General features: G+C 43.4%; 2 protein-coding genes across 5 annotated transcripts in view; one reads left to right on the forward strand and one right to left on the reverse strand.

Moving 5' to 3' along the window:
• LOC124721500 (beta-1,4-glucuronyltransferase 1) overlaps positions 1-27,587 on the forward strand; it is a 324,876-nt gene that overhangs the window by 168,268 nt on the left and 129,021 nt on the right. Inside the window, exon 2 of one of the 4 annotated variants that reach the window (XM_047246515.1) lies at positions 2,474-2,552. The exons of the other annotated variants lie outside the window; for them this stretch is intronic. The gene's annotated coding sequence lies outside the window, so the exon portion shown is untranslated. The remainder of the gene's footprint in view (positions 1-2,473; positions 2,553-27,587) is intronic. 4 annotated transcript variants of the gene reach the window in all.
• The window catches only part of LOC124722439 (RNA-binding protein 25-like), a 105,607-nt gene continuing 98,635 nt past the window's right edge, over positions 20,616-27,587 (reverse strand). The window contains exon 4 of the mRNA XM_047247601.1: positions 20,616-20,689. Coding sequence (XP_047103557.1) covers positions 20,616-20,689 — 74 coding nt within the window. The remainder of the gene's footprint in view (positions 20,690-27,587) is intronic.

Here is a 27,587-nt window from a genome sequence, read left to right on the forward strand (position 1 = left end):
ATTAAGAATGATACACAAGGTATACAACTTTGCTTCCGCCATTTCTTCCCCAACATTTGAGGCTTTAATGAAACAAATTGGTTACACATGTATCATTCAAAGAATTTTCCATCGCTGGCTACTACTTTCTTTCATCTTTCGGGCAGTGTACGAAACCCGTGTCGAAAAAACTGTTCATCTTTCAAAGCGATCCACGAATAGATCCAATTTGTGACTTCTTCACGAGATCAAAAGTGTTGGTCAGCCAGGCCATTCGCCATTGATCTAAACAGGTGACACTCAGAAGGAGCAATGTCTGGAGAATACGGCGGGTAGGGTAAGACTTGCAATTTTAACGTTTCCAGGTACGTTTTGACCTCTTTTGCAACGTGGGATCGAGCGTTGTCGTGCTGCAAAATCACTTTATCGTGCCTCTCGCTGTATTGCGGCCATTTGTCTTTTAAAGCTCTGCTCAAACGCATTAATTGCGTTCGATAAAAAGCACCTGTAATTGTTTCACTTTGTTTCAACACCACATAGTACACGGCGCTGACCTGGACCCATCAAAGGCAGAGCATGATCTTGGAGCCGTGAATATTCGGTTTGGCCGTCTACGTAGAAGCATGGCCGGGATATCCCCATGATTTTTTGGGTTTAGGGTTATCGTAATGAACCCATTTTTCGTCCCCGGTCACAATACAATGCAGAAATCCCTTTCGCTTTTGCATCTGAAGCAATTGTTCACAAACACACAACGCCGATCAACATCTTTTGGTTTCAGCTCACACTCGACCCAAGTTCCTTCTTTCTGAATCATCCCCAAAGCCTAGAGACGTTTTGAAATGGCTTGCTGTGTCACTCCCACTAATCGTGCCAATTCTTCTTGAGTTTGACGCTAGTCTTCACTCAGCAATGTCTCCAAATCTGCATCTTCGAAAACATGCTCTCTTGCACCACTATGTCAGTCTACGACGTTAAAATCCCCGTTCTTCAGGTGTTAAAACCACTCACGACACGTTCTTTTCCTTACCATACGTACTTGACAGCATTCTATGAGATTCAGCAGCTGTTTTCTTAGGCTCGTAAAGTGACATTTTCAATCAAGAACAACTTTATGATGCAGACACAAAACGACTAATATTTGAATGAGGTTATGTTGATGGAGATCGAAGCTAAGTGCCTGACGTCTGCGATCTGTTTCCTTCCACCGCTACTTACCGTTATCGCCACCTATCGGCAAACGGCGCAAGCAGAGTTATACATCTTGTAGGTTTATTAATATTTGTTTTTTGAATAATTTAAAGTCATGAACATACGTTAAAACGGGTATTAGTTACCTCCTCTGAAATTCCGCAGCGTCGCGTGAAGTCTGACTCGCTTACTGGACGATGCACTGAGCACGAGACGAATTAGACGACATAAGCCACTTAAGACTCCTAAGAAAACGTTTATAGGCGGACCCTGATCAAAGATGGGACTGCTACACTTCCTAAACATTTTCAATAAACGTCACCAGCTTCGCTATGACCCGCGAGACACTTGTAAAATAATCAATACTACTACTAAATGCCTTGCAGCACTATAACTGTTTTGGCCGAGCGGTTCTAGGCGCTTCAGTCTGGAACCGCGCGACCGTTACGGTCGCAGGTTCAAATCCTGCCTCGGGCATGGATGTGTGTGATGTCCTTAGGTTAGTTACGTTTAAGTAGTTTTAAGTCTAGAGGACTGATGACCTCAGATGTTAAGTCCCATAGTGCTCAGAGCCACTATAACTGTTTTCTGAAAGACTGCGACATTTGTCAACTGGAGTGGGCAATGTAATAGACAGCCTTCAAACTGGTTTCTTGCACCTTCCGCTGAAATTCCACAAAAAACTAAACGAGGTAACATTTCAAAAGCTATGTGGGCCGAAATCCACGTGAAAGTAACACTTGCGGTAGTACAGATTATTGGGACAGATTTAAATGTAAAGAAGTTCCCGGCTTCAGTTAAAATTGGAATATAATTGTTGCTCCAAACAATAGGGTGAAGACGCTCGAGAAAGTTATGTTACTGTATACTATTTCTATAAATACTGAAATTAGGGTAGGAATTCACGGACTGTTGGCATGTCGGTTACTCAAGACATTAAAGCTCCTTTCCCTCCACTGACGCGAAATGGTGTCAGATCTGGCAACCATGAATTCCGTGGAACCAACCGTTTCAAGCGCTAAAGAAGTTTTTTTATTGGGATCTCGTAACCAAACATTTCATAACACGTGGTTCAGTGTTACTTACGTAACAAGGAAGTAAGCGTTAAAGTGACATCTTGTTAACATTGCAACTGTTGCAAAAGTGATAACTAAAGAGAACTTTACTAGTCAATATCACTAAAAACGTATTTTTATTTGTGGCAAAACCTCCCTTGCCCTATACAGCTATTTCACACTGAAGTAGACTTTCCGAAACACTTTGCACATGTTGATGCCTACAATAACCGACCATTTTGTTACAGAAGATTGCTACCTGTCACTGGTCTTACTCCTCATGCAGTTACATGACAGTGAAGCAATGGAAAGGAATCTCCCTAAAAGGTATACAGATGAAACATAGAGCTATTAATAGTTCCTTTACTGATAACTGCGCGTAATCGCCTCTTCTGAAGGTACCTTTGAGAAAACAGTTAATCTGTTGTATAAGATAACTAAAACAAACAACTTTAAATCCCAAAGAAATTCAAAGAGCGAAAATACACTTCAGGGCCCTTCACTCCTACGTAACTGATATGAAACTTAAGTTACCTACGCTTCGATAATACATGTGAATCCGACCGTAGTATCGAGAGAAAGTTAGCTGGTTTTTCAGTTTTGTCCACCTCAGAATAATATCGGAAACCAGCAGGAACAACGCCCAGATGAAATTCTGCAGGACATTTCGTCTCAACTCTTCTGCATAGAAGTAACATGTGGTTCCCGAAGGCCAACAAAGAAGCCGAAGTCCAGCCACGGAAATGAAGTTTCTGAGATTAATGGAAGGTATTAGCAGACAGAAACATACCCGCAATGAAGACATTACAAGAGAATTAAATCACTTCTCAATACTAACGCAAAACGAAAATAAAGGCAAAAAGGCTCAACAATGACCTCTGAACAGGTAATGAGCAGCTACCAAAGCAAGCTTTTTGAGTATTGATCGAAAAGAAACGGACGAGTGAGGTTTCCATAAGTAGATTCTAAAGTATTCTTCCATAATGTAAGAACAAAAGCAGCTATACAATTAATCTTGGTATCACAATCGCTGTGCGTGCAGGGGTTGTAAGAGAAGCCGCGTGATCTAGAGTTAATAAGTATGCCTTGGATCACACAGCTAATAGCATATAGACAAATACAGCTAACTACATGGTGTAGAATCACAGCCTGCCGCTAACTTGTCATTTTCCTAGCTTTAGAGCATCGGAATGTACTTCAGAGTAATACTACACACTATAATGTTTGTGGTATCTATTCCCCATACAGACGGTTGTTTTTTTGTTTTGTTTTTTGTTTTTTTTTGTTTTTGTTTTTGTTTTTTTTGTTTTTTTTGTTTTTGTTTTTTTTTGTTTTTTTTGTTTTTTTTGTTTTTTGTTTTTTTTGTTTTTTTTGTTTTGTGTTTTTTTGTTTTTTGTTTTTGTTTTTTTGTTTTTTTTGTTTTTTTTTGTTTTGTGTTTTTTTGTTTTGTTTTTTTTGTTTTTTGTTTTTTTGTTTTGTTTTTTGTTTTGTGTTTTTTTGTTTTTTTTGTTTTGTTTTTTGTTTTGTGTTTTTTTTGTTTTGTGTTTTTTTTGTTTTGTGTTTTTTTGTTTTGTTTTGTGTTTTTTTTGTTTTGTTTTTTGTTTTGTTTTTTTTGTTTTGTTTTGTTTTGTGTGTTTCTTTTGTTTTGTTTTTGTGTGTTTCTTTTGTTTTGTTTTTGTGTGTTTCTTTTGTTTTGTTTTTGTGTGTTTCTTTTGTTTTGTTTTTGTGTGTTTCTTTTGTTTTGTTTTTGTGTGTTTCTTTTTGTTTTGTTTTTGTGTGTTTCTTTTTGTTTTGTTTTTGTGTGTTTCTTTTTGTTTTGTTTTTGTGTGTTTCTTTTTGTTTTGTTTTTGTGTGTTTCTTTTTGTTTTGTTTTTGTGTGTTTCTTTTTGTTTTGTTTTTGTGTGTTTCTTTTTGTTTTGTTTTTGTGTGTTTCTTTTTGTTTTGTGTGTGTTTCTTTTTGTTTTGTGTGTGTTTCTTTTTGTTTTGTGTGTGTTTCTTTTTGTTTTGTGTGTGTTTCTTTTTGTTTTGTGTGTGTTTCTTTTTGTTTTGTGTGTGTTTCTTTTTGTTTTGTGTGTGTTTCTTTTTGTTTTGTGTGTGTTTCTTTTTGTTTTGTGTGTGTTTCTTTTTGTTTTGTGTGTGTTTTTTTTTGTTTTGTGTGTGTTTTTTTTTGTTTTGTGTGTGTTTTTTTTTTGTTTTGTGTGTGTTTTTTTTTTTGTTTTGTGTGTGTTTTTTTTGTTTTTACAATCATTGCTTGAAGTGAAGTACAGCGCATTTATCCCATGATACTGCGCTCGTGTGTGAGGAACAGTACACGGCCGGATAAAGGGGTAGGAAAAATTTGCTCCATCCGCGGCAATCTCTTAGTCGTTGGGATGTTAGAACACTTCACACACTAGAGGCAATGTTTCGCGAGAAGTGTACGTCTGAAGTCTGAAGAGTTGAACAAGGCGATGAAAATAGTGCTTGCACTCTAAGTACAGACAATACAGTGATCGAAACTGTAGACTGGACGTCAGCGAGGTACTTACGAAACCCTGTAGATAGTGGGCGATATACTGTGGTCTGACTTGGACAGTGCAGATGTAGATATGTGAAGAGCACACACATCTCTTGCTGAATATGAGTGTGTGCTCACAGCACGAGAGAGCCGCCTGAGTACGTTCAGAAATGCTACTTTCGAACCAACTATAGTTACAGTCACCTGTAGGTGTGAGTAGTCCAGCGTTTGCCCTGACGAGCGGTGAGAACCGTCTAGTCTGTGAAAGGCACATCGATTTCGTGTGGTCTGTGTAGCTGTGTCAGATCGGACGCTCCCCCCAGGGGGTCCACAACTCTTTTGTGGATACGTGCGTAGCGAGCACGGGACCCCGAGCTAATGTGGCCCTCCTTCCTTTCCGGGCTGCATACCTTCCTTTTCCGCATCCTTCCCTATCCCCCGTCTTCGCCCCCCCCCCCCCTCCCCTCCCCTCACCTCTGGCTCTTTCCTTCCCTTTCTCCCCCTCTGGGAGTATGGTTTGTGCCTACGTCCGGAGACGGATGCTCGTAAATGTAACGCATTCTTCGCCTTCTCTGCTTGTATGTCTTCATCCTTCCTTTGTCCTTACCTTTTCTCTTTCCCCTTTTCTCCGCTGCGACGTTTGAGACATCTCTTCTTTCCTTTCCCTTTCATTGTTTTTCCATTTCTTTCTTCCTCCCTGTGCGTGTCTGTAGGCCGACCCACGCATTTTTGTGTGTAGCCGGTGACAGGGTAACGCGTAATTCCCCGCCCCGGGTAGACAGGTAGGACACGTACTTACCCCCTGGTAACGGCCAGGTCCAGGGAGGGGTGATTACCCGAGCTGATACTTTCCGAAAGTGCCGATTGGTCCCTCTGTCTGTTTCTCAGGAGATGTGACCTGAGGTGTGAACAAAGGCGGGAGTGCCCTCAGAGAAGGCCCTCACAAGGGAGGAGCACGCCATCGGAGACGCTGATAATCATGGGGGTTTCTTCCGCAATGGTTTCCTCACCTTCCACTATGTCTGCTCACAAGCGGAATTTCACCGAGTCTCAGCGACAGACAGTTCCTCCATCGTTGCCACAGTTCCTTGTTGTTTCTCAGTCTGACAAAGGTCACGGCTTCTCCACGGTCAACCCTTTCATTATTCAGAAAGGTGTCGACGCAATTGCAGGTCCTGTAAAGTCTTGTTCCAGATTACAGAATGGCACCTTGTTGTTAGAAACAGTCAGTGCCCTCCAGGCACAAAAATTGCTGCTTACTTCACTGCTCCACACCTTCCCTGTCCGGGTTGAAGCGCACCACACTTTTAATTCCTCGCGTGGAGTCGTTCATACACGCTCCCTCGATGGATTGTCTGACGAAGAAATTCAGCACTACCTGTCTGACCAGGGCGTAACGGCTGTTCATAGAGTTATGAAAAGGGTTGACATGAACATCATTCCAACCCGCACTGTGTTCTTGATATTTGACAAAGTTCAACTCCCATCGAAAATCAAAGCAGGCTATGAGAAAATTTCCGTTCGCCCTTACGTCCCAAACCCTACGCATTGCTATCGGTGTCAGCGGTTGAATCACACCAGCCAGTCCTGTTCCAATCCGGCCAAATGTGTTACGTGTGGCAAGGATGCCCATAAGGGTGCTTGTCCACCTCCATCCCCTCGCTGCATCAACTGTATTGGTGACCACATTGCTTCCTCTAGAGATTGCCCCGTTTTTAAAGACGAAAAGCTCATCCAGGAAATCAGAGTGAAGGAAAAGGTGTCTACCTTTGCTGCTCGAAAATTATTCGCCAGTTGACAACCGACCGTGCCTCAGACAGGAAAATACAGCACTGTCCTTGCTTCTCCTCGGCCAACAAAGGAGGCGGCCACGCAGACTTGCGACCTCACCTTTAGTGCCACGGTCGTCAGATTGGCCAGCGCAAAGAACGCCCGTTCAACCTCACCACTCTCGCTTGCCCACTCTATGGCTTACCCTTCATCGGGTTCTGCTAAATCTCGAGCCCAAAAGTCAAGACACCAAGACTTCGAAAAAATAGCATACTCGTGAAGATTTTTTACGTACCCCAACTTCACAACCATCGGTTCCTCCTTCATCTAAACATCATATTTCCAAGAAGGCTACTAAGAAACCCAGTTCATCTCCTTCTCCGCCAAGGCGTGTCCCGTCTACAGCACCACATGGCGGAAATCGCCCTCGGCTATCTTCTGTGTCGCCGAGGCGCACTGCTGGCGGCCGATCAACCGGCCGATCGCTGGTGGCAGGAGCTGCTCCTGAACAACCTATGGATCAGGATCTTCTGCCTTCGGCTGAATGCCATTCCATGCTGTCGGTCGCAAGCTCTGAGCAGTCGTTGAGGGCAACCTTGGTCACATTCCTCCATTTTCTATTCACCTTATGTCCATTATCCACTGGAATATCCGCGGCATTCGAGCCAACCGGGATGAATTGTCGATCCTCTTACGATCCTACCCGCCGGTCATCTTCTGTCTTCAGGAAACGAAGCTGCGTCCCCATGACCGCTTTGTTCTCCCTCATTTTCAGTCCGTCCGATTTGATTTCCCATCTGTTGAAGGAACTCCAGCCCATGGAGGACTCATGATTCTTCTCCATGATACTCTCCATTATCACCCAATCCACTTCAACACTTCCTTCCAAGCTGTCGCTGTCTGTCTTTCCCTTTCTGGCTATACCTTTTCTCTTTGTACTGTATACATTCCATCGTCCACACCAATGGCACGAGCTGATCTCCTTCATCTTCTTGGTCAGCTTCCACCCCCCCCCCCCCCCTATTTGCTGGTTGGGGACTTCAATGCCCACCACCTGCTTTGGGGATCTCCACATCCTTGTCCACGTGGCTCACTATTGCTAGACGTCTTCCACCAAGCGGATCTATTTTGCCTCAACACTAGGGTCCCTACGTTTTTGTCTGCCTCCACGACAAATTTCTCTCATTTGGACCTTTCGGTCGGTACTGTTCCGCTAGCTCGGCGCTTCGAATTGTTCGCCCTTGATGATACACACTCGAGTGACAACTTTTCATGTATCCTTAGACTGCAGCCTCAGCTGCCATATATGCGCCCGCGAGGCTGGAAGTTTGCCCAAGCCGATTGGACACTTTTTTCGTCTCTAGCGACATTCGATGACCGTCACTTCCCCAGCGTCGACGATGAGGTCTCACATATTCCCGACGTTGTTCTTACAGCTGCGGATCGTTCAATACCACGCACCTCCGAATTGCCCCGGCGCCCCCCCCAGTTCCTTGGTGGAACGAGACGTGCTTGACGCAATACGTGAGCGGCGACGTGCTCTTCGCGTTTTCCGCCACCGTCCTACTTAGGCCAACTGTATCCACTATAAGCAGTTCCGTGCGCGATGCCGTCGCGTCATCCGCGATAGCAAGAAGGCAAGCTGGAAATTCTTTATTAGCTCGTTTCACACCTTCACTCCCTCGTCGGTAGTTTGGAGTCGGCTTCGACGGTTGTCAGGCGCGCCTAGTTTCTCCCCGGTCTCTGGGCTCACTGTCGCGCATGGTACCTTAGTGGACCCCGTCGCAATTTCTAACTCATTGGGTCAGCACTTTGCTGAGATTTCGAGCTCTTCAAATTACCCGCCAGCGTTTCTCCCGAAGAAACGTGCAGCGGAAGTGCGACCTCTTGCTTTCTCCTCTCAAAATCGCGAAAGCTACAAAACTGTTTTTTCCATGCGGGAACTCCAACATGCACTCTCTGCTTCTCGCTCCTCCGCCCCAGGACCGGATGGTATCCACGTCCAAATGTTGTTGCATTTATCAACCCATAGTCTGCGTTACCTCCTTTGCCTTTATAATCGAATTTGGACCGACAGTACTTTTCCCAGACGATGGCGGGAAGCTATCGTCGTTCCAGTTCCGAAACCTGGAAAGGACAAACATCTCCCCTCTAGCTATCGCCCCATTTCTCTCTCGAGTGGTGTCTGTAAGGTTTTGGAGCGTATGGTGAACTACCGTTTATCGTTGTGGCTGGAATCCCGCAGCCTTTTAACACCTGCCCAATGCGGATTCCGAAAGCATCGTTCTGCAGTTGACCATCTTGTTGCTCTCTCCGCTTATATCATGAACAATTTTCTCCGGAAAAGCCAAACAGTAGCAATATTTTTTGATCTGGAGAGAGCATACGATACCTGTTGGAGGACAGGCATCCTCCGCACACTGTTCTCTTGGGGCTTTCGAGGTAGGCTGCCCCATTTTCTTCGCGAATTTATGGCAGAGCGCACATTTAGAGTGCGGGTGAACACTACTCTCTCCCGTACTTTCTCCCAAGAAAACGGGGTACCCCAGAGCTCCGTGCTGAGTGTTGTACTGTTTGCCATTCCCATAAATCCAATTATGGATTGTCTCCTTACGCATGTCTCGGGCTCCCTCTTTGTGGACGCTTTTGCGATCTACTACAGCTCTCAACGGACCAGCCTTATTGAACGACGTATTCAAGGATGTCTCGGTCGCCTCTACTCTTGGAGCACCGAAACCGGCTTCCGTTTTTCTCCCAGTGAGACCGTTTGTGTTAATTTTTGGCGACGTAAGGAGTTTCTTCCACCCTCCCTACATCTAAGATCTGTCAACCTTCCGTTTTCGGACGTCGCTAAATTCTTGGGTCTTATGTTTGACAGAAAACTGTGCTGGTCCTCCTACGTTTCCTATCTTTCGGCTCGCTGTCTGCGATCCCTCAACACCCTCCGTGTCCTGAATGGTACCTCCTGGGGAGCGGACCGAGTGGTCCTTCTCCGCCTCTATCGCGCCTTAGTGCGCTCGAAATTGGACTATGGAAGCATAGCCTACTCCTCTGCTCGGCCGTGTATTCTTCGTCGTCTCGACTCTATCCACCACCGTGGATTACGTTTAGTGTCAGGAGCTTTTTACACCAGCCCTGTGGAAAGCCTTTATGCTGAGACTGCTGAACCTCCGCTGTCCAATCGGCGAGCGGTCCTTCTGAGTCGTTATGCTAGCCATCTGCATTCCATGCCTGCTAATCCAGCCCATGACATTTTTTTTCGACGCCTCCTTTGATGTACGATATGCAGGCCGACCCTCCTCCCTACTACCACCACCGGGAATCCGCTTGCGTCAACTGCTCCATTCTCTTTCCTTCCGCTTTCCTACAACCTTCTTGACAACTTGGGGTACAGCACCGCCTTGGCTCCGTCCCCGGATCTGCCTGCTCCGTGACCTTTGTCAGTTTCCCAAGGATGGTACCCCTTCACTTGTTTATCGTCGGGCATTTTCTGCTCTATGTGCACAAATGCACATTTATTGCACGTTTATTTACACTGATGGCTCAAAAACATCGTTTGGTGTAGGGAGTGCCTATAGTGTTGGCGACACCCCAAATCAATTTCGGCTTCCCGACCAGTGTTCGGTTTATACTGCAGAGCTTTACGCTGTTCTCCAGGCTGTCCAATACATCTGTCGCCATCAGCGGATACAGTATGTTCTCTGTTCAGATTATCTCAGCTCTCTGCTCAGTCGCCAAGCTCTTTACCCTGTCCACCCTCTGGTCCACCGGATTCAGGACTGTCTGCGCTTGCTCCACCTGGGGGGCGTCTCGGTGGCGTTCCTCTGGCTCCCGGGACACGTTGGTATCTGTGGAAATGAGGCGGCCGATATAGCGGCCAAGGCTGCAGTCTCTCTTCTTCGGCCAGCTATTCAATCGATTCCCTTCGCCGATCTACGGTGTGTTTTATGTCGTCGTGTTGTTCTTTTATTGCACGCACATTGGTCGACACTTCCCCATAATAAATTGCGGGACGTGAAACCTCTTTCTTGTGCTTGGACCTCTTCCTCCCGAACGCGTCGTCGGGAGGAGGTAATTTTAACTAGACTCCGGATAGGGCACTGTCTTTTTAGCCATCGACATCTTTCAAGCGGTGATTCTCCCCCACTCTGTCCCCACTGCTCTCAGCTGTGGACGGTAAGACACCTTTTAATTGGGTGCCCCTATTTTACTCCGTTACGCGCCCGTCTACAGCTGTCGTCTGATATTTCTTCCATTTTAGCAGATGACACGCGCTCGGCCGATCGCGTTCTCGAGTTTATTAGTGCCAGTGAAATGACGTCAGTCATTTGAAGCTATTTTTGGGGACAACCAACCCCTTTCTGTAGTGGATTTTAAGCCTTTCTTCTGCTTTTAGTTTCTCCAATTTTTTGAGTTTCCTTCCCATTGCTGCTGGTTTCCATTTTCGGTTTTTTACTGTTTCCTAAGTCACGGACCGGGCACTAATGACCATAGTAGTTTTGCGCCCTAAAACCAAAACAAAAATATTCGAACGCTGAAGCTTCGCCGCGCAGCTGCTTAATAATCAATTCGTGAACCTCACACTGTGGTGTTGGACGCCTGTAATCGAGAACGTTGATCGTGATCGGAAGCGCTTATTAAAGTCGTCCGTGTAGGTATGCGACTGTCGCGTGCAGCATAGCGGCGAGGACTGACAGCCTGAAATAGCTTGTCAGCCGAGTTGGGCCGCGGCGAGTGGCGAGCGTTCATTAAATATTTGACAAGCGCTCGCCTCCTGAGCTCTTCCGCTCCTTTCTAGCTTCCTCTTGTTGTCAACACTGTTCCACAACGCATAAACTTCGGCCACTGTAGTGGCAGTATATTTAAATAATAAAACGGCGATAGCGGGAGGTGGCAAATAGAAATCTACAAGAATTAAAGCACTTGACCCTCACTGCTTTCAGTCATTTCCGGGAAACTGCCTAAACAGAGAGCTGTGGGGGTTCGCTTGAAAAGTCCTGGCAAGCTCTCAGTCTTATATTTCTGGGTACCAAGCTTTTTGTTTTCAGACTACCTCATCGTCCATGGAACTTCAAAACCTGTTATTCGTTTGAATCTTGGATCTGAATCGTACCATAAAAAGTTTCAAATTGTGCCACACCTGGCAAATGGTAGAGGAAATTACGAAAGAAATGTTTCTTTCAACGCTGGTGGCTTCCATTCCACAGAATTTAACTTGAAACCTGGAGTGGTTACTGTGAGACACCTATGCTGCCAATTTCAAATTTATCTGTAACTGTTGTTAACATTGGGTGATTATTTCGTTGTTTCATCAGTGTTCAGTTTTTTAGTAAACTGACACACAGAAGCAAATACTGCCTTTAAAACAAAATTGTCTACACTAATGCAATCGGAGAACTCTCCCAAGAGGAAAGATACTACGCTTATCACGGCTTTCAGAGACCTTCCGTGAAAGAGGCTAAATATGGAAGCATTATTATTTGCATAGCGCAGTTTCACCTGCTGTTTCACGTAAAACGTCACTTGACCATGCGAAAACTGTTGGCGTTTCTGACTCCATATTAGCACATTTTCCACTTTTTAGTGGTAACTTTAGCTCACTGCGAGAGAAATTTTTCCGAAGCATTTTGAGTGCAGGTAATACGGCTTCATTTAAAGACACTGTATGCTCTTAAATATCTTCAAATAAAGTTTGATTACTCACCAGAAGTGGCGTTAATCACTCAGCAAAACAATTTTTGTCACCTCTCAGCCGTTACGTAAATGGGTTGATGACTCCACATGTATTAAATAATAGCTTAATAATGTTGTTAATGTCTAGTTTTAATATATACTGATCATTAAATAGGTAGCATGTAACCTGAAAATTCCATGTAATTATGACACGTCTTTGAGTTATGCTGTGAAATTAGTAATTAAAATAGGAATCAGAAAATTTACAGTTATGCAGGGAGTTAGCAAAGATTGTAGCCTATTCTCCCTCCCTCCCTCCCCCCCCCCTTCCCGTGTTGATCTGTCTATACAGAACAAAGAAGTAAATCGAGAAGAAAGCTCGAAAGGAAGCCTAAGTTCAGGGAATAGAAACAAAAACTTTGTTTCACAACGACACTGTAATTTTCTGAGGCCTAGAAAGATCAGCTGAAGGGAATGGACGGTGTCTTGAAAAGAGTTCATAAGATAAACGTAAGTAAAACAAGGATAAAAGAATCCACTCGAATTCAGTCAAGTTTCGCTGAGGAAATTCGATTGTGAAATGAATCGAAAAGTATGAAAGTTTGCCATTTAGCAGTAAAATAATGGCGCGAGTACAGATTATATAAAATGCATACTTGCAATAAGCTTGTATGAAAAGCGAAACTTCCTTGTGTTCGATGTATATTTAAGTGTTAAAATATTTTCTGAAAGTATTTGTCGGTGATGTAGACTTAAATCAAAGAGATACGAGGCTGGTAAGCGGTACGGACATGAAGATATTAACTTTTGAAGGTTGTTTTTCTAGCTGGGTAAATAGAGTAAGCAAAGAAGACATGGAAAATATTATGGCACAGACTGACATAAAAAAGGAAAAAGTAAAACGTTCACAGAAAACATCCTGAGGCAACATGGCGTAGTTAATTTAGTAAAGAAGGGTTTAGAGTAAATATTTAAGAGGGAGTTAAAGGCTTGGAAACAGTAAGAAAGTTAAAATTGGTGTAGAGTGCAGCGCAGTATTTACGTACATGACAGACTAGCGTGCGAAAGCTACTTCAAACCAGTCCTTGGATTGACGATGAGAATATAAGAGCTATTGCATAGAAACCCACTGACAGCTGTTCATCTGTTACGAGGCATCATAAAAATCTGACAGCTGGCTTTAGAGAATTTTTGGATAGTTACGTGGTAGAAATGTCCACCGTTCGTTGGTCATTGAGCATGCATAATTCTAAACTAGATGGGATGTTCTAGAGTGCTGTGACCTCAGAGCATGAGGTTGGCCGACGGGAGAGGATAGCTGCGTGCTGGGCTGTGGCGCAGAAGTGTGATGATCGCTTGCGACATATCCGGCGCTCGGCCCGAATGGCGCAGGAAATGGGCTGTAGCAGTGCTCATAGGCTGTGAGTGGGGACGGACGCGAAAGCCAAGCCCTGTAGCCGGAATAGTGTCCCGCGAGACTCTAAACGCAGACCAGTCAGCGCCGCGCTGACGTCATACCACGTCTCACTTCAGTGACGCGCCACATCAGGAATTCAAAACAATGCTTTCTTAAACATCGTTCTATTACAAACACTGACGCAAATCTTGGCCCAAAGTGTCAGACCACGAGTAAATACGGTTGTGCGTACTGTCAGTCAAATCAACCAGGAAATGAGTGTCGCTCGCTCACTCGGTCCCCCCTCCTAAACACACACACACACACACACACACACACACACACACACACACACACACACTTAACACATACGACTATATTAAAACACAGCGGCGAAGTTGATAACTCCCTCCTGTCAAACTAATTGTTGTTCCTTGTGCTTTCCCCACTTCATATGAGTACCGGTATTGATTTGTTAAAACGGACAATGTAGATTTTTTTCTTTCCCTTGTCAGTCTGCCCCATGTGTGTCCACAATTTAATGTACTTCATACAGACAGTTCCATGGGTAATTAGTCAGCTATGCATACGTACACAACCGGAATTCAGAACAACGTTACCTACCAAAGGAATACTGCAGAGGTAATAGCCATACCTAGAGCACTACAAAACATGACTTTTCCTCGACAGATTTTTTAAATGTGGCGACTTTGACTACACTGCAAATGTACTAAAGTGCTATTCATAACATTATTTGATCGGCACAATCCATGATCAATTGTGTGCTCTCCGCAGTGTAGAGATACCCACCGTTCTTGTCTGAACGCAGTGTTACGTCTGCATTGCAGGTAATGAGCTGCCAAAAAGCAACGGGATGTAAACACCCCAACACAATCTAATAAACTACGGGCCATCAAAAACACCACCTAGGTCTGGCAGACTTAGATACGAAACTCTAGAAGTGATTGCTTTAGTCCGTCTCAGACTTGCAAACACCCAAATAACTCATAAATTTCTTCTACGACAAGAACAACCCCTGCAGTGTGTCTGTGAACGAACGTTAACAGTACGCCACATACTCGAAGACTGACATCACAGTTCTTTTGTAACTGTACAAACGGACATACACTTACCAGAACCTAGCGGGTGAAGTAACAGCATTAAGCTGTGTTCTACTTTCACCTCTAATAAATAGATATTACAACAACATACAAAGACAATGCGGTTATACACAATAGAGCCAAAGAAACTGCCTAATACATGTTGTAGGGCTCCCGCTGGCTTGCAGAAGTGCCGCAACATGATGTGCCATGGACTCGACTGATGTCTCAAGTAGCGCTGGAGGGAAATCACCATGAAACCTGCAAGGCTGTCCATAAATCCTTAAGGGTACGAGGGGGATGCAGTTCTCTTCTGAACAACGTTGCAAGGCATCCCACATACGCTCAACAATGTTCATACGTGGTGAGTCTGGTGGCCAGCGGAAGTGTTTAAACTCAGGAGAGAGTTCCTGGAGCCACTCCGCAGCAATTCTGGACATTTCCTACTGGAATTGCCCACGTCCGTCGGAATTCACAGTGGACGTGAATGGATGCAGGTGATCAGACAGGATATTTACGTACGTGTCACCTGTCAGTCGTATCTAGACGTATCAGGGGTCCCACATCACTCCAACTGCACATGCTGCACACCATTACAGAGCCTCCATCAGCTTGAACAGTCATCTGCTGACGACATGCAGGGTCCATAGATTCATGAGGATGTCTCCATGCCAGTACACATCCATCCGCTCGGTAGAATTTGAAATGAGACTCGTCCGACCAGGCAACATGTTTCCAGTCATCAACAGTCCAATTTAAGTGTTGACGGGCCCAGGCGAGGTGTAAAGCTCTGTGCCGTGCAGTCATCAGTGGTACACGAGTGGGCCTTGGGCTCTGAATACCTATATCGATGACGTTTCGTTGAATGGTTCTCGGGCAGACACTTCTTGACGGCTCAGCATTGAAATCTGCAGCAATTTGTGGAAGGTTCGCACTTCCGTCACGTTGAACGATTCTCTTCAGTTGTCGTTCGTCCCGTTCTTGCAGGATCTCTTTCCAGCCGCAGCGATGTCGGAGATTCGGTGTTTTACCGGATTCCTGATACTTACGGTACACTCGTGAAATGATTGTACGGGAAAATCCCCACCTCATTACTACTTAGGAGATGTGTCCCACGCTCGTGCGCCAACAACACCGGGTTCACACTCAAATCTTGATAATCCGCCATTGTAGCAGCAGTAACCGATCTAACAACTGCGACGCTCACTTTACCTGTATAGGCGTTGCCAACCGCAGCGTCGTATTCTGCTTGTTTACATATTTCTGTATTTGAATACGCATGCCTATACCAGTTTCTTCGGCGCTTCCGTGTATGTTGCCTCATGGACCGGAAATGGGAGGGCGGGCCTGTCACCGTTCATTCCGTTCTTGGCACCTAATTACACCATGGACTACTAAACATCGTTCTCTGAGCATAAGATAAAAACTACATGTATTAGGCTGCCATTTCAACTTTTACACGCTCACCTTTTATTTTTGACTGTGCAATTTTAATAAGCTATTTAACCATACATGCACGTAATACAAAACACGTGGGACTTCGTACCCAGTACATTATAATTTCATTATTGTTGAGCAGAGATAGGAGAGAGACTCGTACCTAGATCGTGCGACGTCAAGAGGATTCAGGTACTAGTAACAACGTAGTCCCTGCATATTTACTATCATCATCTTGTCTCTGTTACTGATACATCGATGAAGGTTTCTATGCGAACGGAACTTAGTTCTAACCTTTAAACTTTCCTTCCACTATGCGTAACAGTGCGAGTTACAGTTTGTAACCTGCCTGCGGCGTTCATCATTAGGTATGGTTTTATTGGTACGGCAAGCTAACGGCACGAGTGTACTAGTAGTAGTTATGTGACCTGACGAATATGCTAGGCACAACCACGTTCTGAATCAGAAAACCAAATAACCACTAATTTCTTTTTGTAAAAGCAGGGTAGAGATTATCGTACAGGATAATTAACTTATTAATTACACAAGGGGGATGTTGGTACTTGTGTCGCATTCTGCCACTGACATTGCCCACATTCAGTGAAAACCTAGCGACACAGTAATTATCGTACTTGTACTCGCACTAACCAGGAATGACGTGTAAAAACAAAATTTTGCCAGGAGCTCTCTTAATGCAAAATTAAGAGAACGTTTTCATTGAATTGTGAAATGAAACAAAATTGGAGTGGCATTACTGAGTGTTTCATACCGTGTCCTAACAAGCTCCTGGCCAGTCTTCCTCTGAGAAACAGCCAACTGTGATTTTGACACCAGTTACTACTTTATGGTTTCATGTAGAAATTGGCTGGAATCCCCATGTAAAAGTTCTGAACTTCGTTGCACAGTTTTCTCTTCTCTTCTACTCTCTCTCCTATCTTCTCTGCACGCCATCATGAAAGCAATGTGTCGAGTGCAAAAGCAGTATTGCCACAGATTAAGTTGTTATCGACTGTTAATAGATACCAGCCGTTAAAATGATTCCCTTTATTCAAATGGCTCTAAGCACTATGGGACTTAACATCTGACGTCATCAGTCCCCTAGACTTAAAACTACTGAAACCTAATTAACCTAAAGAGCCGGCCACTGTGGCCGAGCGGTTCTAGGCGCTTCAGTCCGGAAATCCTCGGGCATGGATGTGTGTGATGTCCTTAGGTCACTTAGGTTCAAGTAGTTCTAAGTTCTAGGGGACTGATGACCATTCCCTTTATTCAGCACAAAACATCTCTGTACGTAAAAGTTGAGCCGGAGCAGCCGAACTGTAAAAGTGGGTTGTGTACATAAATCCGTATAGAGCACACAATACTGGATAACGTAGTGTAGGACGGAGTAACGCTGTATACAGCATACCGCACACCCCACTTACATCGTAACTATGCTTACATTCGGCAAATATAACTTGTTGATTGAGGACGAAGAGTTAATGCTGCACATGGAGCTTTGGTTAATACCAAAGGAGTAAAACGCCAAACGTCATTTTTCAGCATAATTCACGATCATACTAAGTCATCACTTTAGTTAGAATGCACAGTTTAGAGTACAATAAAGCATGGTGGAACAAGATCGCAATGCGTTCGGTTTGATTTAAGAAATATTTTTTTCATATTTTCAAGACCATAGTCGCAATAATGATTTCAATTGACAATTATTGCCAGTCTTGTACTTGGGCTTGACTTAAGACTACGCATACCATACGCTTCTGCTTATTGCTTTGTAATCGTGCTGCTATTCTATTGTTCTCCTTTCTCTTCTTAATGGACTCAAAAGTACTTGTTGTAAAAACTGGAATTCTCGTTTCGATTTTCTATTTACTTGCAATTCGAATTTAAATTCTTGTTTCCCGTTACCAGTAATTGTCAGTAATCAAGCAAAAAATACACAGTTCTTTAACATCAGAATGTAGGCCAGCTTCGCACACCCCTTCACCGGCAACTGTAGTCGTATTGGAGACAATAGTGGTAAAGTGGCTGAGAACTATGGAATACGGTAGCCTCAAATGTGTCCTTACTGCTTTGAGATAAAACAATCCCTTCACAATGTGCCGCAATATGTTAAAAGATTCAAAAGCACCTACAAAGAGCAATTCAGAACACTGGCATGTTTATTTCTGCCACGGTTTTGTCGCTAACCAACTTACGTGCAGTTGCGTGCACACACTACCATGAAATATCCAACCCCTATTTCAAACTTGGCGAAGGGTTCTAGATCATCTTCCTTGACTAGATTTCCGGTAACTGCCACCTCTTCCACAAAGGATAAGGAGCTTTAAGGTGACAGCGAGTTGTTGAGGTCATTTCTAAACGAGAGTGTGCAGAAGTTCGTCTGTTGTTGCGAAATACCACAATGGCGCAGGAATTTGCTAACGTATCTTAATACTGTGGTTTTAGTGCGGATAAAATAAGGAAGTATTTCATTATGTTAGCTTCCTCAGTGGTGTTCTGTTAAACTCCTCCCAACTTCATATCACTGGATTGGAGATGGACATGTCCAGAGAGAAGGTTCTGGCTTTACATTTTTGTTCCACACTCAAACAACTGAACGTTACTTGAACGATGTGACTATTAGTTTCCTTGCCTTGTGTTCTGATCGCTAAAAACCCTACTGCTTTGGTCTGTGAGCTTATCTGGTCACCAGCATCCGTAAATCCCTGGAGCATGTACCTTATCCTCCTAGCGAAACAGGGTTTTCGAAGTTTCGTTAATGCTAAGTTCAATCCATAGAGTCCAAGAAAAGATGTTTTAAGTTCATAATTTTAAGCAGTGTGTTTTACACCACAGTTAGTGGCTTCATGTATAGTGTAGTTACCTTGTCTTCGACTGATACGGAAGGGAGCGGGGACAATGAGAACAAAATCAACATTATCTGTAACTTCTGCCAGTTCAATTTTTTAAAGACTGTCAGCTTATCTCAAATATCAAACTTAGTATTCACCTCACTCAAGGAACATACATAAATTGAAAAGGTACTCTTCCAGCTGGAGCACTCGTATTGTTTGCTGTCCTATATTGAACTAAGCTCGGAAAACAAAAAACTGTCATGTGCAATTAGAGATAAGGAAACGAAAGTGGCCTCTGTGAATTGATATTGCAACTATGACAGCGGTAATTACACTCCATTAAAATCTGTAGTAATCTTCTCAAAAACAGCAGCGTTGACGTTTCTTGCATATTGAAAGAGACTGTCTCAATACGTGTTCATTTCTGAGTGCGGGTATATTTTTTTTTTTTTTTTTTTGTACATTCGAAGACATTAATGCTTCATTAATATATACCTCTATACTACTATATAAGACAGAACGTTGTTAAACGTTACCAAAAATCTCGATAAATTGTTCACAGATTTACTTGAAGTTATTACTGTACTCCAATAATTATCGGATGAACATAGTTTAAATATATTTTTAAACAATATAGAGATTTTATGTTCAAACAGACTGAGAGAAAGAAAATGCTCTGTCGTGAAAACGTGCTGTTTGGTTTCCTTCCTCGCCCTCTGTTTCCACAATCTTAAAGCTTATTGGCTTACGATTACAATACTACTACGCAATTTGAATCGTCCAAAGCTTTGAAATCCTATCCGTTTGCGAAATACCGTCAATGAAGCTACTATCGTCATACAGCCAGCAGCAGGTCGGCCCAACCGTTTCACCCATTCGTTTTAAGACTTCAGTTCCAATCAAGGATTCGTTGACAATAACAATAAAAAGGCTCAAGACCAGTGAGATGGGGAGGAAGAGGAGATTTACAGAGGGAGAGGAACAGATTACAACGTATATCCGCTTTCCATACATATTTAGCAATTGGCGAAGCATTGGAGGGTTCACTAGTATTTGATGGAAGACAGGTATTAACGCGGTTACTAGTATCTGTATCTTAGCTATTTGCAAGCGTGCTGCTATGTTGTATGCCATACCATGTTGTGAAATTCGAGAGAACTCTTTGAAAGCCGTGTTTCCCTTCACCAGCTTTCTGGGAAGGTGTGGCGATACTGCAGGCAGATGGCTGCCAATGGTAGGAAAGCTAGTGCGCGCGCTCTCTCTCTCTCTCTCTCTCTCTCTCTTTTTCTCTCTCGTAAGCGAGTGATCAAGTGATGTTTTTCAAACGACCTGCGTTTCTTCCATGGAGTGTTCGCTTTTAAATTCCACGAGTTACGGATTTTGCTAATGACATCGTTCTTCTGCCAGAAACATCACAGTTTACAACTAATGACTCCCAGGCGGGATGGAATGGCAAGTTCTAAAAGGGTAAAAGTAAATAGGGATAAAAAGCACTGTGCATAAAAAGTGAAAATGTGTTTACTCAAACTACAGTCAAACTGAAAGTACTATAAAGGTCGACCGATTTACATTTCTTGGCATTCTCATTTGCAATAACGGGGATGTAGATGCAGACATCACCAGCAGAACTGGGAAAGTTTCCGCAGCCTTACAACAAACGTTAGACACATGGCAGTTAGACGCTCAAAGTATGTCCATAAAGCTTTGGTGGTACACCTCTATTATCTTCCCGATGGCCATATATAGGCACGTGAAACCTGGAAAATGTCATAAAAATCAGCACACTAGCTCATTGTTTCTCGGCAACAATGTTTGAGGCGAATTTTGAAGGAGAGTTATCGCGATCATATCTCAAATGATGTGCTGAGAAATGGTTTACGTAGCCTGCATAGAATAGTTGCTTGAATAAGACAAGCTTGTGTGGCATGTTTTCCACATGAAAGAGGGAAGAAACACGGAATTAGCAGTGTAGTGGAAACAGATGGATGGATACAGAAGCAGACCTCGTGACACATGGAAAGGAACTTTCACAAAGGACCTTAAATAAATGAACTGGGAGGAAGCGGAACACCTGTTAGCACATCGGGAACCAGTTTCTTCCAGCTATCAGCTAACTAGCATCGGAGAAAGTATGTCTAAATACAGAAAAACAATTAAGACTGTTTAATGCAACAAGACTCCAGACTTCGATGGTATTGAATAGATTTTACATTGAACGCACTACGGAATTACCCGCTTTCCTACCGCATTTCTGTCGAGGATTTACTGTCCAGAGGACAGTCCCGCGTTACAGGAAAAACGCAGGTCACTCCTGTTTACAAAAGGCATAAAAGTCAGATGCACAGAAGTATGGACAAGTATCCTGTTAAAGGATCCTAGAGAATAATATTAGGTCAAAAATGGCGTTCCTGGAACAGACAACGTTCTGTCAGAGAATGAGCCTGGATTCAGTAGCAAACACTCATGTGGAACAAAGCTTGCTCCATTCATACACAGCTTCTATATAGTAGACGCAGGTCAAAGAACAGATTTTCATTTACTAGGTTCCGAAAGCGGCACACGCAGAGTACCATATCGTTGACAAGCAACAGAGGTACAATACACGAAAGTGTGAAGTTGGCTCGAGGTTCATTTGATAAACGGAACCTAGTGCGTTTCAGTGGACGGCGAATGATCCACAGAAACGAAACAAACATGTAATCTGCCGTGAGAAAACGTCATAAAACCTGCAATGTTCTCCGTGTAAACGACTTACCAGACAGGATCAACAGCATTGTAAGATAGTTCATTGACGATATTGGTACCTACAGGAAAGTATCGTCGTTTAATGAATGTAAACAAATGGAGAAAGACTTAGACAAAAATTTTCATTTAGTCCAATTAGTTGAAGCTGTCTTTAAATGTGGATGCATTTTAGATTATGCCTGCAACAAAGACAAACCGATGGAATCTAACTAAAATATGCGTGGGGAACATATCACATCGTACAAGTGTTTAGGGATAATTTTGAGAAGTGATATGAAATGAGATGATAACCGAAAGTGTTAGGGAAGGCGAATGGAAGGGTTATGATGAAAATAAAATACGATGCATCTTCGAAGAAATGCCGTAAGACGCTAGTGCGACCAATCTCAGAGCATGGAGGTCTTCCAGACACCTACCATTCAACTTTGTTGCTTCATTAAGTGATTTAATTAAGGTAACAATCTTCAGGCTACAGTGGCGATACAAAGCATTGTACTAATATTAATGCGCACTTTCGTTAATCTAGGCATCTGCTGTGGTCATCCTAATATTAAGGAATATTTACATAGACTTTTTCTTCGTCTCTGATAAAGAATTTTAAATAATCACTCGCTTTTGAACAAACTAATTTTGGGTGTTAAACCGCGTCATTATGCAACACTAAAGCCACTAAACTGTCAACATTTCCACAGACTTGCTGTGGTCTCCCTTCAGTGGAGAGAACTGCAGCAAGTCGTTCGAAACGTCGGCAGTTTAGTTGCTCTAGCATTTTATAATGACGCTGCCCGTGAAAGCTAACGGACTTGAATAACGTATTTTGTTCATATGAGTTGCTGCCTTGTTGTGGTGTGTTCAGTTGCCTCCAATGCTACGGTTTCTTGAATGTTACTAACCAGTGTTTGTAAACTTAACAGGGACACGTCAAATACATCACAATCAACTCGATTGTGCAGTAGAAGCAATATGGCGGTTAAAACAAGCCTTCTTTCGATCAGCTAATGGCTTTTCGATCCTGATGTTAGCAGACGTTTTCATTGTCCTCTCCTCATCTTACTTATCGCAACTTTGATGTTAGTTGATCAAAATTATTACAATAAGATACACAATTTCACGTCAACATGACAATATAAAAATTACTTTAAAGTGTTACTAAGATACTGCTATTGGAATCCAGATTCATACATATTAATTGTTACGCATTTTATATTTTAACAATATCCAGTTGAAGTTGAACTGAGAGTTTCGGAATCGGTAATTTCATTTAACAGCCAATGCGGCTTTAAATTGTTAAATGCTACAGCATTGTTCAGTTGTTTGCTGCAGGCGTGACGAAAATCCGAACTAATTCAGAGACCTGCTGTGAGGATGGCCAAAGGTCGGTACAGGCCATCAGAAATTGTAATAGAAATGCTCAGCCGCGCGGGATTAGCCGCGCGGTCTGGGCGCTGCAGTCATGTACTGTGCGGCTGAGGTAAAACAATCTTCAGTTATTTCAGAGTTAATAACATAAGACTGAAATTTGGATGGCGCAGCCGCCTTCCTATTTTGCTTATTATTCCAATTTTCGCCTTTATAATCGTAGACAATAAATGTTCAGAACTTGGTGGGTACAGCGGTGTCATTGTGCAACAGACAAGTCAAAGTGTTGCTACCACGATTATAAAAGCGAAAATTGCAACAAGAAGCAGAACAGAACAGCATCTTAAACACCAAGATTTTAGTCGATGTTCTTAACGACGTGCTAACTAAAAATTAAATTTGTGAGAAAGCGTACAGCGAAGTAATGCTTCAATATTTTGTTCTGAACATCGGTTGAGGTATTCCATGTCGTACATGTTACTCGGTTGACTTCCCCGCTTTGCTGATGACAGATGCAACAAATTGCCGGTAGAGGGCTCCGTATTTCAGCGTGTAACGTGGCTGTATGTAACGTAACGATGCAGCTACGTAAGAAACAGCGAGCGGTAATAGCTCCTCACCGCAGAAAACGTGCCTCCAATTGAAATTTATAGAAGAACGAAAGCTGTGTTCGGTGATCACTGATTTCGATACAGTGTGCGAAGTTGGGTTGTTGATGCCCGCAGTGAGGGAAACGGTGGTCGTAAGCTCAACTTGGCCACATCCGATTTTCTTCAGTTTCTGAAACAGAAAGAACTTATTCCAGGACTTCACTTCGATATTTACGAAGTGGTGCATGCAGAGATGTGTCTCCTTAAAGTAAGTTAAACATACTACAGTGGCGGTATAACAAATTGGTCTTTCATTGGCAGTAATGTGTTCGTCACGAGAGTGACTATGTTGAGAAATAAATATGTAGATCGAAGAACAAAGATGTCGAATACTAATGAAATTTGGCATAAGTAAAATACATAAAAAGGCTGGATGCTGTACTTCTTGAAATTTTGAACAATTTTGCCTTTGCTCATTACGTGAATGGGATAGAAAGGAAAAACAATGTTGGTCCGAAGTACCGTCTGTGAGAGTCCTGGTAGTGTTTCATTGGCCAGAAAGTGAAAGGGGCAGCAATAGTTTGGCAGCGGGAAGGAGTATTTAAAACAAATGTCGAAGACATTCTCACTAAGTTTTCAAATGCTAGCATTTAGGATTTCTCACTGTCAAACAAGTGCAAATTGGCATCATTAGTGTGTAAGTAATTGTTGACATAGGCCAATAGTCGCAACCAGAGGGTTATTTACCCAGAGGCGTAAACTGAAACTTTCTGAGAATTAAAATTCGGTTGTGGTTCGGTCACAAAACAAATTATTTCGTAATACTATAGCACTGATTACGTCAGTAATCAATGGTTACTCTTTTATATATTACCATTAACGTGTGGCTAGGTGTCGTCGAGATTACAGTATACAAAACGAATGTATGATCATAATCTTCCTAAGAGCAGTCCGCCCACTGCTCACATACTTCGTGAACGCATCTAAGTCTCACGCTTCACATACATCTACATCGATACTCCACAATCGATCCTACGGCGCGTGGTGGAGTGAACCCCTTACGTCTACTAGTCGTTTCTTTACGTCTTCTACTCGGAAACAGAACGAGAGAAAAAAGATCGTCTACATGCCTCCGTACGCGCCCGAAATTCTCGTATATTCATCCGTGGTCTTCAGGCGCAGTGTATGTTGGAGGCAAGAGATTCGTTTTGCGGTCAGCTTCAAATGCTGGTTCTCTAAATTTTCTCAATAGCTTTCCTTGAAAAGAGTGTCGCCTTCCCTCCAGGGATTCACATTCGAGTTCCCGAAACGTCTTCGTGACAGCCGGCCACTGTGGCCGAGCGGTTCTAGGTGCTTCAGTCCGGAATCGCGCTGCTGCCACGGTCGCAAGTTCGAATTCGGCCTCAGACATGGATGTGTGTGATGTCCTTAGGTTAGTTAGGTTTAAGTAGTTCTAAGTCTAGGGGACTGACGACCTCAGATGTTAAGTCTCATAGTGCTAAAGCCATTTGAACCATCTTCGTGACATTTGTGTGTAATTCGAAACTACCGGTAACAAATCCAGCAGCCCGCCTCTAAATTGCTTCGATGTCTTCATTTAATCCAACTTGTTACAGATCCGAAACACTCGCGCGGTGCTCAAGATAAGGTCGCACTAGCGTCCTATATGCGGTCTCTTTTTACAGGTAGACCACACTTTCCTAAAAGTCTCCCAATAAACCGAAGTCGACCATTCGTCTTTCCTACTACAACCCTCACATGCTCGTTATATTTCGTATCGATTTGCTAAGTTATATCCAGATATTTAAACGACGTGTTTGTGTGAAGCAGGACGTTGGTAATGCTGTATCCACCCATCACGGGTTTGTCTTCCTATTCCTGCGCATTAACTTCAATTTCACAGGCCGCAGTGGTCTAGCGGTTCTAGGCGCGCAGTCCGGAACCGCGCGGCTGCTGCGGTCGCAGGTTCGAATCCTGCCTCGGGCATGGATATGTGTGATGTCCTTAGGTTAGTTACGTTTAAGTACAGGGTTATTACAAATGATTGAAGCGATTTCACAGCTCTACAATAACTTCATTATTTGAGATATTTTCACAATGCTTTGCACACACATACAAAAACTCAGTTTTTTAGGCGTTCACAAATGTTCGATATGTGCCCCTTCAGTGATTCGGCAGACATCAAGCCGATAATCAAGTTCCTCCCACACTCGGCGCAGCATGTCCCCATCAATGAGTTCGAAAGCATCGCTGATGCGAGCTCGCAGTCCTGGCACGTTTCTTGGTAGAGGAGGTTTAAACCCTGAATCTTTCACATAACCCCATGCGATTTCTTTCTGTGGGGTTAAGTCGTGAGAGCGTGGAGGCCATGACATGAATTGCTGATCATGATCTCCACCACGACCGATCCATCGGTTTTCCAATCTCCTGTTTAAGAAATGCCGAACATCATGATGGAAGTGCGGTGGAGCACCATCCTGTTGAAAGATGAAGTCGGCGCTGTCGGTCTCCAGTTCTGGCATGAGCCAATTTTCCAGCATGTCCAGATACACGTGTCCAGTAACGTTTTTTTTTTTTTTTTTTTTTTTTTTCGCAGAAGAAAAAGGGGCCGTAAACTTTGAACCGTGAGATTGCACAAAACACGTTAACTTTTGGTGAATTGCGAATTTGCTGCATGAATGCGTGAGGATTCACTACCGCCCAGATTCGCACATTGTCTGTTCACTTCACCATTAAGAAAAAATGTTGCTTCATCACTGAAAACAAGTTTCGCACTGAACGCATCCTCTTCCATGAGCTGTTGCAACCGCGCCGAAATTTCAAAGCGTTTGACTTTGTCATCGGGTGTCAGGGTTGGTAACAATTGTAAACGGTAAGGCTTCTGCTTTAGCCTTTTCGGTAAGATTTTCCAAACCGTCGGCTGTGGTACGTTTAGCTCCCTGCTTGCTTTATTCGTCGACTTCCACGGGCTACGCGTGAAACTTGTCCGCACGCGTTCAACCGTTTCTTCGCTCACTGCAGGCCGACCCGTTGATTTCCTCTTACAGAGGCATCCAGAAGCTTTAAACTGCGCATGCCGTCGCCGAATGGAGTTAGCAGTTGGTGGATCTTTGTTGACTTCGTCCTGAAGTGTCGTTGCACTGTTACGACTGACTGATGTGAGTGCATTTCAAGCACGACATACGCTTTCTCGGCTGCTGTCGCCATTTTGTCTCACTGCGCTCTCGAGCGCTCTGGCGGCAGAAACCTGAAGTGCGGCTTCAGCCGAACAAAACTTTGTTTTTCTACGTATCTGTAGTGTGTCGTGACCATATGTCAATGAATGGAGCTACAGTGAATTTATGAAATCGCTTCAATCATTTGTAATAGCCCTGTAGTTCTAAGTTCTAGGGGACTGATGACCATAGATGTTAAGTCCCATAGTGCTCAAAGCCATTTGAACCATTTGAACTTCAATTTCTCTACATTTAAGGCAAGCTGTCATTCATCACATCAATTAGCAATTTTGTCTGTCGTCTTGTATCCTTCAACAGTCGCTCAACGACTACAACACACTGTACACCACAGCATCATCAGCAAACAACTGCAGATTGCTACCCATCCTGTCAGCCAAATCATTTTTGTATGTAGAGAATAACCGTAATCTTGCCACTTGGTGCATTCCTGACAATATCCTTGTCTCTGAAGATTTGCCGATGGGGACAGCATACTGGGTTTTGTTACTTAGAAAGTCTTAGAGCTACTCACATATATTAATCTATTCCATATGCTCATACCTTCAACAGCCTGCAATGGGGTACCACGTCAAATGCTTTACTGAAATCAACAAAAGGTACTGTAAATCAACCATTACACTGAGAAAATGTATCCTTAATATATAAACTAAAATTCAAATTACATCATACAAAAAGAGATCAACCATGAAGCGTAGCATGAATTAGATTGATTTGCCTGGTATTTT

This window comes from Schistocerca piceifrons, chromosome X (genome assembly GCF_021461385.2).
Source record: "Schistocerca piceifrons isolate TAMUIC-IGC-003096 chromosome X, iqSchPice1.1, whole genome shotgun sequence".
Classification (NCBI taxonomy): Eukaryota; Metazoa; Arthropoda; class Insecta; order Orthoptera; family Acrididae; genus Schistocerca; species Schistocerca piceifrons.